At 42.7% G+C, this 13,657-nt stretch overlaps 2 protein-coding genes across 3 annotated transcripts; one reads left to right on the top strand and one right to left on the bottom strand.

Moving 5' to 3' along the window:
* Nucleotides 1-1,087: 1,087 nt before the first annotated feature.
* On the bottom strand, nt 1,088-5,407 carry GPN3 (GPN-loop GTPase 3). Of its 2 annotated transcripts, none has more exons than XM_082066251.1 (8): nt 5,249-5,407; nt 5,063-5,171; nt 4,818-4,985; nt 3,770-3,894; nt 3,017-3,132; nt 2,566-2,662; nt 2,028-2,156; nt 1,088-1,310 (listed from the first exon to the last, which is right to left on the bottom strand). In XM_082066251.1, exons 1-8 carry the CDS (start codon nt 5,294-5,296, stop codon nt 1,248-1,250), a joined length of 855 nt encoding a protein of 284 aa, XP_081922377.1. In that variant the 5' UTR covers nt 5,297-5,407; the 3' UTR covers nt 1,088-1,247. The 2 variants fall into 2 exon arrangements, with proteins under 2 accessions (XP_081922377.1, XP_081922378.1); XM_082066252.1 differs by having other exon boundaries at nt 5,244-5,391.
* A 65-nt stretch (nt 5,408-5,472) lies between these two features.
* DENR (density regulated re-initiation and release factor) lies at nt 5,473-12,753 on the top strand. Its single transcript, XM_082066254.1, has 8 exons — nt 5,473-5,725; nt 6,587-6,701; nt 7,666-7,685; nt 7,977-8,061; nt 8,706-8,795; nt 10,866-10,982; nt 11,578-11,717; nt 12,471-12,753. The coding sequence occupies exons 2-8, from the start codon at nt 6,596-6,598 to the stop codon at nt 12,513-12,515; spliced, it is 603 nt and encodes a 200-aa protein (XP_081922380.1). The 5' UTR covers nt 5,473-5,725; nt 6,587-6,595; the 3' UTR covers nt 12,516-12,753.
* The last annotated feature ends 904 nt before the right edge of the window (nt 12,754-13,657 follow it).

The following is a 13,657-nucleotide window of genomic DNA, read 5'->3' as shown; positions in this document are numbered from 1 at the left end:
GGGGCTCGATCGCTTGGTTCCCGCTCGTGGGGTTCCCCCCATTCCGCTGCTTTTGCTGTGGCCGGCACTGCGAATAACCCTCCTCGGTGTCCCTCTGCCACCCTTCTCTTCCCCAGCCAGCCTGGCATCTCGCGTTTGCGCTGGCAGAGCTGAGCTTCTGCCCAAGGGTCAGCGCTTGGCAAGAGTGCGGTTTGGGGACGCTTCGCTCACCGCCGGTTTTCTCTGCTCTGTGTTCACGCTCCTGGGCATCGCTTGCTCTGACCCAGTTTGCAAAGCACAGCTGGCACTTGGTGTTAGGAAACACAGAACAGGTCCAAACGTTACATGTAGAGTGAAGCAATATTTTAAGCTCCACACTGTTGCTACTATCAGGCCATAACCTTCCGTGTGACCCAGCACTCTGAATTTGTCCCCTACTACATGACTCACACCTTGAGTAAGGGAGGAGAAATGAGGACATTTGGAAGTTGAGTCAAAGTAATCAAACTGCAGGGCTGGGGTTTGTCATTTTGATATGCTGAAAGTGTAACTTGTCCCAAGGATGTGCCAGTCCAGACATGAGTTAAGAAAAGGAATTTACCTATCTGTTGCTGAATTCTTTGTTAATCAATACAGTTTCTGAAGTGACTGCACAAAATCATCACCAAGTTCTATTTAAGCTGATTTTCTTTCTATTATATGTTGTGCTGTGCTTAAGATGTTATCGATGTATAAACAACTTAAAGCCCCGGGCAAGTTGTACAAAAATCAACCTTAAACCAGCTTAAAATCTGGGCTCTTCCTAAGTGAATGTCAAAAACTCACGTTCAAGAGAGAGAGAGACCACGCACTGACCAGACCTTTGCCTAATTCAGCCTCAGTTCATAAAGTACAATTTTAACCCTTTAGAACAATTATTTATCTCATCTAATAATGGAACTATCTACTCAGTACTGGAGATAAATATTTATTACTTCTATTTGGCTTTGCCTCTTTTGCAAGTCATTAGATCTTTTTCAAGCATTCCTGTGCGTAAATGAGATAGATCTATAGGTGGGGAACTTTTATATATACTAATGCTAGCCTATGTATTTATAACACACACACATAAGAATAAAAAATGTTTATTAAAATAGTTACGAGGTTATATAGCCCACTCTTCATTATAAATATTAGTTATCTTACAGATAAAACATCATTGTGTAAGGGTGGATTTTTTTTCAGTTTTAACACAAGGTATTTTCATCCCATTGTTGAACATCCATTTTTTACTCATCCACATGATCTTGAAAGTATTCATCCACAAGAGCAGATTTGTCTTCTTCACATTCCTGCCAAAAACAAAACAAAAAAGATAAAACCTGACTTTTCTCTAGAGGCTGTTGTACATTGTCTGTTCTGTGAGGTTTTATTTCAGAAACCATAACGGGAACAATGTCTAATATGGTTCCATGAAACATGTGGCAAAACTTTCTGAAAAGTAATGTGTTTCTAGAGCTACTGAAATTATATAGATCAAAATCTAGATCCAGGTATTCTGCATACTTGAAGACTACAAAATGGAATAAAAGCACTGGACTTGTTCCTCAGGATTTATGAGCTGAATAAGAGAACAGATTTTAACACAGCAGTTTTCTCACCTGTATTTTACACGACAGAATTTATTCCTGATTTGTATCTCAGCTTCAAAACAGGAATTATCAGGGGAGTCTGAACACTCATGTAGGAAGAAATCTTAGTGATGTTAATGGTGCTTTGAAGTTTAAAATTCCATTGGTTTGAAAACCAAAGCATTACTTTTAAACACAACCATTTGATCAGTCTGCATATGCAAGACCAATATAATTCAATATAAAGAATTCTTTCATATAAAGGATTTCGCTGTTGTAATTGTAAATGAATTCGATATAAGCCCTGTCACTATGACTACACATGGCTTATTTTGAGCCATACTAAAACAATAATTTATTAGCAAGGCAAAGAACACATTTACATTACAACTTATGGATCCTTTTAAATTTTTCATCTTATCATCAGAAGTACCTCACCTTTGGTTCTTTAAATTCAAGATCTTCTCCATACTGAATGGTAAAGTCTATGTGCTGCAGAACTATGTTTATACTTTCCTCATCAGAGCGATCAAAAGGTAGAAATCGAACCATACCATAGTCATCAATCTGGAGAAAGGATTCAAAAGATATTAGTAAGAAAATGCAGTAAGTTAGTTCTCAACGACAACATTTTCCAAAATTGCTAATAGAACAGGATTCATGGAAAATATATTGGCTACAATCCCAACGTTACTATCAAGAATCTTATGCTAATCTTAAAAGAAAATTAAAAAATGAGTTAAAATAAGCAAAATTAAAATGCTCAGGAGCCTAAGAATCTTTTAGATCCTGGCTTTGCTAACAAGTCTGGTAGGTAGACTGGTAGATAGTCTGGTAGTTTTGGGGCAAGGGGGTGTGGGAGAATTATTATAGTACATACAGTATCTCTAACAACAATGAAGTCAGGAACGGCACAGGATCATTTATAAATACAGGACTGAATTTAAGGGTACCAGTTAAAAAGCAATATACCTACCAATCCACATATGGATTTAGTCAGTTTCTTAAACATTTTGCTTTTCAATATATTTGTAGAATCTTCAATCATAGAATACATATCTGGATCTAAGTACCTGGGAGAAACAAAGTTATCATTAATATCAAAAGAATCCTTGGCCACAGAGCAAATGAGCCACTGTGTTTTTATACAGCTACCAAAATGGTCTAGCATAATGGTAATTCGCATAATGATAATTATTTACAGAAAAATGCAGGAATATGTACAAACATGGAGTTAGCCTTTTGATTCTGGCTAAGTTGTAAGCATCCTATCCAGACATTTAAGGACTATGCTTGATATAGAACAAATCCATCTTCCCCCATTCAAACCCAGTATATTTTAATTGTGGGAAAGAGTAGACTGAATTTTGACTGAAGTTTACCTCAAGATATTACACTACAGAGTAAGTAATTTTTTTGGAGCTTACTTTTCTATTTCCTTCTTGGCTTTCTTGCTCAGCAAATCCATTTTAGTCATGATGTTAATCTGTGGAATCTCTAAAGATATCATTGCACTGAGAGCTGCCAGAATTCCAGAGATAAACTTCAGGAATATAAAAAAAATGATGTAGTTAAGTACAGAAATCACAATACAAACATGCAGCACACGCTACCACAGACCCAATCTAGCAAATATACGAAACAAGGACATGAGGCTGAGTGGGGAGCCCTTATCTCTGTTGGAAAAGGGAGGTGTGGAGCTTCCCATGCACCCTCTTATTTCCAGAGCCTCGAATCTGGATCTGCCACCGAAAAGGCCATTACAAAACTCAAAGCCCACCTCAAGATTCTGACAGCTACATGGGGAAGGTGGCCGGGTCTCTCCAGATCGGAGAAGCCTCTTGCAGAATCACAGAATTTAGGTTGGAAGGGACTTTTAGAGGTTATTGGGTTCATACAACTGCTCAGACCAGACTGCCCAGGGGTTTTGCCCAGTCAAGTTTTGAATAACTCCACAGACGTCCACTACGTGATCTTTGTGCCCCATTCCAGTCTGACCGCTCTCGCCGTGCAGCTTTTCTTCACACCTAACTGGAACCTTCTTTGCTGCAACCTGTGTCTGAGGCAGCTGAAGGCAGCAATCGGATATCCCACCGGCTAAACAAACCCAGCCCCCTACATCGCTCAGATTTTTTGCCCTTTATCAACATGAACTTTTACAACAGATTTCAAACAGGTACCTTAAAAGATTCCACCATAAACTGAGAATCCACAAGAAAAACGCCACAGACGCGGAATTCCCACTGCTGAAGCTGCTCCACCAGCTGCTTCATCACGGGCAGATGCGTGTAGAGTTCGATCTGACCTGGGGCAGACGCAGGATGTTAGTGTGCAAAATGTGACACTAACGGGAACAGTTCATGGTTATCAGTTATATAAACAGAGGCATTGCACTTAATATGGATAAAACCTGATGAAGAAAGCATCTTTCTTCTCCGACAACTCTGACTGTGTTTGGATGAACTTACACCGGAAAAGAAATAAAAGGGCTTTTTCCTCCGTGGATCTCCAGTTAGTGTCAGTTTGCAGTTGCCACAGCATTCCTGCAGCGTAAGGAGCCATTGAAAGAGGAATGTTTTTACAAAACTGGGGACCTGGTGCCTGACCCCAGCAGGGGCGAAGGACCGACAGACGTCAGACTATGAATCTTCAATGTAAAACAAAGTTTCTTCGAACTAATCCCAGAATGCAAACCAATTACTGTATTGCAAAAGTTAAGCTAAGGAGAAGGGTAACCAAAGAGCCAGGAATCTGTATTTTAAATAAATCAATAAGGAAAGACGGCTGTTAGAATTAGATGAATGAGACAGGTGAATGAGGCAAACGTTGGGTAGTCTGTAAACCCAACCAGTGGGAAACAGAGGAGGGAATTTGCATCCAGGATTTGGGGGGGATATAAGCAGGGGCTTTTTGCCCTATTCTGTGAGCCTACCTTTAGGTACAACACTTGGTCTTGCAAAATCGTTAGTAAAATATGCTTTGCTGAGAGATCCTTCCTGGGCCTATTATATTGGCAAGATGATTGTTTCCTACAGTCTGATGCAACTGGGAGTCAGTGCTGTCACCCAGGTTATCCTGGGACCACGCTGGCTTCTTAAACATCTGGAATTAACCCTGGCAACTGTTAGTGATGCAAAAAACAGCGCGCATGGCTACGAGCAACAAAAAAATTACTGCAAATTTGTACTGCGTGCGAAGAACGACGGGAAAGCATTGAGGTTTGTTTACCTGGGCAATCAAACAATATATAGTCATCCTCCACGTGCCCCAGGCTTTCCTCCAGCCAGCTAAAGTTATTGGCAAAATATTCCATGCAGAACACCAACCCGCCGTTGGGCCCGAACCGCAAGGATTCGTCTTCCATGACGTCATCCACCTCGATCAACTCCCGGATGTCTGGAACGACACGCGCGGCGGGCGGGTTGAGCTCGGGGCCCGCCGGGGCTGCCGCGGGGCCCCGGTTCGCCGCTCACCTGCCATCACGGGGTAGCTGAACAGCTCGGCCGCCGGGTCCAGGTTCACCACCTGCACGGCGCGGCCCAGCGCCTCGCAGTGCTGCACCATGGTGGCGCAGTACGTGCTCTGCAAGACACCAACGAGCCGTCAGCGGCCGCCCGCGCCGCCGCCGCCCGTCCCCGCCCCGCGCAGCCTCACCTCACCTTCCCGCTGCCCGCCGGGCCCATCACCAGCTGCGCGTACCGGGGCATGGCGGCGGGCGGCGGCGCAACGGCCGGGCGGAGGCAAGTGGCCGCTCCGCCGCCCCGTAGCTCCCCTGGTCACGTGCCGCGGGTAGCCTATAGTGCACACCCTCCCCCCCAGTACGGAGCGCCAGCGGGTTCAAATCGCGTCGCGGCCACGCCCCTCTTCGTCACGCCGCGCGGGGCTCTCGCGAGAGCGCGGGCACACGTGCCGCGGTGTGCGGAGCCGCCGGAGGAGGGAGCGGGAGGAGCCGCCGCGGCCTGAGGGGCCTCCCCGGTAACGCCGCTCGCTGCCGCCCGGCCCTCTCCGCGGGAGCCGCGCTCCGCCGCCGCCCCGGCCCAGCGGCGGGTGCCTTGCCCAGCTCCGGCACCCTCCTTCTCCCCCGGTGCCTCCCCTCGCAGTGCTCCCCGTGTCGTACCTCAGCATCCCCCCCTCAGGTACCGGGCGCCCTCCTTTTCCTCAGCGCAGCCCCCGTGTCTGTGCTCCCCATCCCGTCCGGTGCCCAGGCACCTTCCCCCGACCTGCCCTCGGTTCTTCCCCCGGCTCCCCGCACCTCCCTCCCCCGTTCCCATCTCCGCGGCTCCTCCGGCGCCCTTCCCATCACGGGACCCTCTGCCGCCGTTCTCTGCGGCCTCCCCGCCCGAGCCCCCCCCCTCCATTGCCGCCAGCGCCCCGAGTTCCAAACCCCCTGCTCCCCACATCCCGGGCAACTTGTGCATTGCAAAGCCCTTCCCTGGTGGCTCCTGTTTTCTCAGCCCCTTACCTGGAAATGTGTGAGTGTAAACCATGATTTAGTGTTAGCGAGTTGGGTTTGCTTTGCTTGTTTTGTGGTGTTTGGGGTTTTTCTTGCCAGTGTCCCAGGATCAGATTGTAACTCTTTAGACGCTGATTTAAATGACCCCTTTACTTTGCTGCTACACTGGCAGTGCCCCCCATACCCCCCCAGTGCACCTTCTATTCATATACTCTTTATTTAACATACTTCACATTTTGCGTAACCCAGTCTGTTCTCTAACTTCATGTGGTATTCTCGCAGATCTTTCTTCATTTTTACACTGCATTTTGTGGCGCTTTGGGTTTTCCCCTTATGTACTAGAACTCCATGCTGCTTGGTATCTTTTTGCAGTTGCTTTCATGATATTTTTTCAGTGTTTATTGAGGCCTGGCTTTCCTTCTCTTGATCTCTCCTGCACTTACAATTGTACCTGTTTTCTTTGAGATTCTTATTGGGTTGGGAAAGACGTGAATAATTTCAACGCAGAACTTAGGCCCTAATCCTTTCGTTCTGTGACCTGCAGGCTTGTGACATGGCCACAGATGTCGCTGAGCCTGTGGTCCCTGACTGCAGAGGAGACGTGAGGAGCGGTGCCAGGTCAGATGCTGACTATCCTCTTCGGGTTCTCTACTGCGGAGGCAAGTGCTGAAGGGGCAGTTGTCCACGATTTATACACTGCACTGTTTGCGAGGGCAACCCAGCAGAATGGGAGAATCGGAGATTTTCCTTTGGTCAGCTTTTATTGAGAAGCTAGACCATGGTCAGCTTGACCCTTCTGATCGCCTTTCTGAAGTGGCTGGTGTTGTATGTTTTTATCTAAAGCATTTTTGTTGAAATTTAGGGGTCTTCCCTCTGAGAGAAAGAGGTACTAACAGCTTTCTGTGTGTAAAAGTTACTTTGGTGGCAGTAGTGCTCAGATTGTAAACTGCTGAGCAGAGGGCCGGTGAAGCCTTTAGCACAGACAAGGCCTCTGAGCATTAGTATAAGAAAAAATGAAGTTAGAATTAATAAAAGTAACTGTTGCACCGCGTTTAGAATTATTACATTTGTAGTTATGTGGATTAAATTTAAAGGGCGGTAAATAATCTTGATAGGTATGTTGTTTTCTTTGGGCTTGAACACAACTGCAGGAGATTAGGAAAGAATCCCTGTTGTGCAGGAAGGTCTGCACGATTGATTTGTGTTTGTTCTGGAGCTGAGTCCCTCTCCTGGACATTGGCAGCTCTTGGAAAAAGAGAAGCTGACCAAATAACATGAAAATTTATTTGGTGCATCTTTTGTCTCTGGTAGAACTGAAGGGTTTTTTAACTTTTCCTGAAGCTGTAGGGATCTCCTTCCCTTCCTTCACTGACTGGCTGCTCCTGCTGTGGTAGTTTTATCCTAATTCAGAGCATGTGAGACAGTGACTAGTGAGAGAAAAATTAAAATGTGCAGTGGGATCAATAAAGTAAACTTTTTGAGTCAATGTGTGGTTATAACCAGAAGTTATGATGTAAGAAGTCATCCCTAACTTTAAATACCACTTTGAATTTAATGCTAAGGCTATAAGTGGGTAACTTATTGTTGTAATCTGTTCTTTTTTTTTCCCCCCTCTTTCTCCAGTTTGTTCGTTGCCAACAGAGGTGAGTTCATTCTCTTTTTTTTATTGTCTGAGTTTCTTCTTTCTGTCCTATGATTCCTGACTGTAATGATTCTTTCTTACCTTTTCTGGCTTTTCTTAATTGTGGCAGTTCTGTGTTTCAGCCACTGTAATCTTTAGGATGTTGGGAAGTTTCATATGTGCTAGTATAGTATTGGTGTTCAGTTGTCTTAAGGAGAAACGACTGAGCTGAATTGCAAATTTATTTAGGTGTCTTTGTTGTTGGTAGAGTAACTACAAAATACATCACATTCACCTGCCCTTTCTTCTCTAGTACTGCGAATACATGCCTGATGTGACTAAATGCAGACAATGGTTAGAAAAGAATTTTCCAGATGAGTTTGCAAAACTTACAGTAGGTAAGAATCTTTTCTATTTTCTGATATGTGCCCTTAGACATATTCAGAAGTCATTGAACTTGTCCATTTCTCATCTCTTCCCTTTTCCTGCTGTATCAAGTGTGAAAGTTAACAATTTTCTTAGGAGTCTACCAGGGTTTTGGATGCTGTGAAAATATGTTTGATAATGTCAGAAAACAATGTGTTGTTTCAGTAATAATGTTTGAGCTTTCTTAATGTTCCAGCTGCAACCAGTCATCCATGCACTTGTTTCCCAAAAATGTTTATTGGATTTTCTGTCTGTCCAGTCTGCTCTGGATGGCTGGAGGAAAGGTCGTTAATAATAAGGAATGTGTTGATTTGCATTTGGTATTTCAGTGTTAACACTACCATGAATTTCTGTGTCTCTGTGGCAATTATGTGAAGAGACTGTATTGAAATTGTAACTATCTTTTGAGCTTTTCTGGAGTCTAATTTGGACAAGTACTATAATGAAGATGTAACACATCAGTCAAGGGGCTGCTGCAATTAAGCAAAGAGTTTATGGATTTTGCAAAATATCACTTAGTAGTAGTAGTTCCTTACTTTCTGTTCCTGGAAGGGTGCAGTTGTCTGACCACTGATTTTGTTCTTTCTTCTCCCTATTCTTTTCTGATGTATTTAAGAAAACTCACCTAAACAGGAAACTGGGACTGGAGAAGGCCAAGGAACTGCGGGGGGAGGAGAGGAAGAAGAGAAGAAGAAGCAAAAGAGAGGCAAGGTCTAAATAGCTGACTGTGGTACTGATTTCTGAGCAGTTTGGGGCATCCCTTTCTCACCTGCTGCTGTGGACTGTGGCACGGATTCCTCGCATTTTGGTTGTTAGCTACATTTTGACCCTGCACAAAAGATACCAAATATCTTTCTTGCGGAGGTAGCAGAGTTATTGTGGTGATACGTGCTGCTGGAAGAATTGGATGGCAGCAATAACGAGTGAAAGATGCCCTGGATTGTGTGTCTCCTTGTTCTGTCATTGCTAGTGCACTTATTTGGGGAGTAATTCTCAGTCTAAAATCAGCTGGCATGCATCCCGGAGTCCTTGTTTCTGCCCTGTTGAGCAGCAGTTTATAGGTTGCTTGCAGAGTAGAACAAAGACTGTTTTCGTTTATTAATGCCTCCTGATGCTGCTTTTGCCTTTTTTCCTTGCACACATAACAGGATTTGGTCTTATGCTTTTAAAACTATCACCTGTGTCTCCATTAACAGCTGTGTCTCTTCCCAGCAATACTAATGAAAAACAGTTTTAAACACCAACTTCGGAAGATATTAAATATATGAAACAATTCAAACACACTTTATCTTCTATCATTGGAGTCCTTTCTGTTTAATTAATTAATGTACTTTCCATCATACATCAAAATGCTGGGGTTGTTAATATGAATTTGCTTGTGGAGTGTCATTTGTATCTGTAGTGCTTCAGAAATTATGGTTAATAGCCCAGTAAGATTCATATTTTAAGCCACATATCACTGCAGATGTTTTATTTTTGTGTCTTGGTAACCAGTTGTGTTTACCTTGTCAGCTGGCTATTTGTAGTGACAGCAGTAATTTGTGTTCTGTAGCTTGGATGCTGTTCCCAGAGACTCCAGGACGTTTTCTTTCAACGTTAATTTATGATGTGAGGTGGTATGACTAGCTTTCAGTCTGGTTTCTGCTTCTAAAATAACAGCGTTTGAAATATTTAGGGATTTTCTCCTAGAATCTAAAGTTTCATGAAAACGTACGGTATGGTGTTAATTATGATGGTATTAAATTGGCTGTAAGAGAGAGGGTGAGGAAAAACAAGCAAAAACTTGCTAAGACACTGAATAAATTTACTGAACAATTTTTAAGAAATTTACTGTCTTAAATTACCGGATACCAATTAATATTAATGTAGAGTTGAAAGTGCTGCATGTTAGAAGAAGAAGTCGTCACAACGGGTTAATTTGTGTGTCAGAAGTTCTTTAGCTTTTCGTGCTGAGAAGGCTCGAGAACATGAAACTTTGGTTACCCTGGAGTAACTTGATGAGTATGTACAAAGTTAAGTGAGATCTTAATCTGACACGAAGAATCCTAATGAGTGGAATATATTTTTTTTGCATACTTCGCTCAGACTAATAACGGCCTGATATGTGGAATGTTCCCCCGGGTTGACCTAGAAACAGACAGTAAGAAAGAAGATGTTAATGATGTGGAAGTTTGGCAGTGAACTACTGTAGCTGCCTTCTGTCGCAGAGCCGTGGTGGTCTCTGCAAGCTCATATATCGATATATGGCTCATCCCAGAGTCTCACATGGGTACCTAGAACTTAATCTGCTCTTTAATGCAGCAGCCTGAGCAGACGCATCCTTGTGACCTCAGTGGGTGGACATGAGTCGGTTGCTTTGCCTTGGACACAAACCCCAAGGATGTTCAAGTAACAGTTTGTTCCTGGGATTACAACCAAAAAACAATTCCTGAAAGACGGGGTTAAATGTAGACCGCAAACAGTGATTAGTGAAGAGTGGGGAAAACCCCTTTTTTGGTAATTGTAGCAGGGTTCTGTTGTGCAAGCTGTACTTGAATGCACATTTCACATGCATATATTTTTCTTATAATATTGAGTTTTGACGTGGGACCTTTCTTAAATAATAATTTAAAAAATCTGAATGTGAGACAGTGTGCAAAATGTGCTTTCGTTTACCAACACTGATGGGAAAATAAGTGTCTTTGTTCATAGGCATGAAATCTGACTTTATATGCTTTTTTCTTTGAATAAGTGACATCATTTAACTAATGATGTAACCTCGCACTTTGTTTTAAAGGTGGAAGAGGTCAGATAAAACAGAAAAAGAAGACTGTACCACAGAAAGTTACAATAGCTAAAATTCCCAGAGCAAAAAAGAAATACGTCACAAGAGTATGTGGCCTTGCAACGTTTGGTGAGTTGACTTTTGTTACATGGTTTTCTGTGGTGTTAGATGTGCCTGCCTTTAACCTCATTATATTTCTTCTGATTGTGTTATGTTGAGTGATGTTTCCATGTGTGTGAGGTGAAAGTCCCAAGGCGCCGTTAGCAGTTCCAAAGCATGCCAAAGGTACACTGACTTCCCCCAGCGATAAATCATTGAAGTCCTTATTTCCATGGCATTTGCAAACTTTGGGATGAGTTTCTGAAAGGAACACACCGAAGCGCTTCAGTGGAAAAACTCGTTCAATAACTACAGAAGTTATTCAGAACTGGAGGGGCTTTTTAATCTGCTCTGCGTGTGCTTTTCTGGGGAGTGTGTGTAGCGTGGACCTGGGCAAACAGAGCATGTACGGGACATTCAGCGATTTTTTTGCCTTAAAGAGTTTGCTGGATTTGTTGAGTAAGCTGCTTTGTATTTAAACAACAGCCAACTGAAACTGTAGCAAAGCTTTAGCTGTAAACTGCCATTAGTTTTTCAACGGTTAACACAAGATTTTGGTTTTAAACTTGAGAAAATACTTTTATGGCAGTTACTGTACTTAAACTGTACGTTTTCTCATCAACAGAAATTGACCTTAAGGAAGCACAAAGGTTTTTTGCTCAGAAATTTTCCTGTGGTGCCTCAGTAACAGGCGAAGATGAAATCATCATTCAGGGGGATTTTACAGATGACATTATCGATGTAATCCAGGAGAAGTGGCCTGAGGTAATAAACCCTTTCTTCTGTCAAAACTCTTGTTTTCCACAGCAGCCCGTGACATTCCAGTGATTGCGAAACAGGGTTTCATCTTTGGCAGCACAGATTGTTGTGCAGAAATAGAAGAGCAGTTGTTGCATTCCCACCTAGGAACGACTAGGTGAAGGAGTGATTAAACTTCAAGTTTAATGTTGCTTCTGTTGTCCAAGAAACATTAACTCCCTAAACATGCAGTGTGGTCATCGGTTACTACCAATGAGAGGCACATCAGGCTAAGTCCAGCTGTCATATCTGTGGCTTCTTTGTGGCTCTTTCTTAATGGTGAATGCCTGAGTATTCCAGCATTGCCATCCCGGTTTTAAAAATCTCTTTAAGCACTGCAAAACAAAAAATTCAAACAAAAATGAGACAACAACTGCAAACAGAAACAAAGCCACTTTCGCTTCACAAGAAGAGATTAGCTCGTTTCGGGTCTGGTTGAGAGGTTTGGTTGTTCCACTGTAATTACAAGCGGTTACTTTGTTCTGGCATTTCTGGTATTGGAATTCTTTCTGAAATAACTCTGTAGCGTGTCTTTATTCAGAGCCCCATGGGCTCGTCTGCATCCTACAGGCACATGTCACTCCTGTACAATTAACAGCAGGGAATCTCGGACGGTGCTGCATCCTTCTCCCGCACTTACATGCACAGTGGTGAATATTCTGACATGTAAGAAGAAAACTTACTTAATATGCTGTATTTTGGCCTTTTGTTTTTTCCTAGGTGGATGATGATAGCATTGAAGATCTTGGAGAAGTCAAGAAGTGATAGTGAAAGATTACCTTTATTTAATCATATGGTTATAAACGACGTAGCCAAAGTGAGGCTTCTACATCCATTTGCTCCACAGTGAAACTGTGGAGAATCCGTATCCTTGGCGTTTTCACTGTTCTGTATAGGCTGCTTGGTTTTTTTGTTGTGATATTTGCCAAAGTTAAATTGGGGTTCTATCATGCTTACGCATGAAGTAGATTTAAATAAAATTACTGTTCCTCACTGAATACAATTTGTGTTTTCTTTACAGATACTTTGCTCTAACATTCTTACAGGAAAATAATAATTGAAGTCCTTAAATGCTTGGTTTTTTGTTTGTCGTCCTTTCTGCTGACCTTGAGTAAGGCATGTGGCGGTTGTACAGAAACTCGTCCATCTCATTTACCTGTGTAAAATCTTAGAAATCAGAACGGGGTAAATATTCTAAAGGTTTCTTAACAATTAGAGGAAAATGCATCTTGAAGTGATCAGGCAGCTGGACTAGATGATGGTTGTAAGGTGCCTTCCAACTGAACTATTGTATTCTAGTAAGAGGGAATGCTGAAGAACATGTGAATTTGTCTGAAACGTTTAGCTGATGTCCGTCATTCCAAACGAGTCCTAACCCTGCTGGTTTTCTAGCTGAGACAGTTTTAGTGGTGCTTTGTGTTTCACTGCTCCATTTCATAAGGTTAAATGCTCCCTGGTGGCAGAGTCCTGGAATTGACAGTCTCCTGTCACTGTGAGGAGGTCAAACCCAAGGAGGTGACATGTTCTATGCCCTGTTCTCTACCAGTAAAGCTCTTTGTGATTCTGGTAAAAAGGCAGAAACATTTTTGCTAGAATCATTTACCTAAATAATGATAAACGAAGAGGATGGAGGGTCTGAGGAAGGATAAAGTGAGGACTTTGGATTTCTAAATCCTCTGTAAGAACATACAGATGTTTCAAGAAGTTAAAACAAAATAAATAATCAACATGACAGTTTTAATGAGCCTAATCTTGAAGTTAGACAGTGGACATTGGCCTTGTAGTGGGTTTCTGCTATGACAAAAGGGTTTATTTACAACCAAAGTAGCTGTTGTTGTTTTTCATTCTACTAAGTAAATTGTAGTAGAATTATTCACATGATACCTTTGTTGTGTGAAGCTCAGTGG

This window comes from Streptopelia decaocto (assembly GCF_964273445.1).
Source record: "Streptopelia decaocto genome assembly, chromosome: 15".
NCBI lineage: Eukaryota > Metazoa > Chordata > Aves > Columbiformes > Columbidae > Streptopelia > Streptopelia decaocto.
This window is presented reverse-complemented; position numbering and strand designations above follow the sequence as displayed.

Coding starts and splice junctions, on each gene's coding strand:
- GPN3 (XM_082066251.1), bottom strand. CDS start 5,296: ATGCCCCGGTACGCGCAGCTGGTGATGGGCCCGGCGGGCAGCGGGAAG. Junction 4,986..5,062: donor CAGCTACCCCGTGATGGCAG/GTGAGCGGCGAA, acceptor GTGTCGTTCCAG/ACATCCGGGAGTTGATCGAG. Junction 3,895..4,817: donor TATATTGTTTGATTGCCCAG/GTAAACAAACCT, acceptor CGTCTGCCCCAG/GTCAGATCGAACTCTACACG.
- DENR (XM_082066254.1), top strand. CDS start 6,596: ATGGCCACAGATGTCGCTGAGCCTGTGGTCCCTGACTGCAGAGGAGAC. Junction 8,062..8,705: donor GTTTGCAAAACTTACAGTAG/GTAAGAATCTTT, acceptor GATGTATTTAAG/AAAACTCACCTAAACAGGAA. Junction 10,983..11,577: donor ATGTGGCCTTGCAACGTTTG/GTGAGTTGACTT, acceptor TCTCATCAACAG/AAATTGACCTTAAGGAAGCA.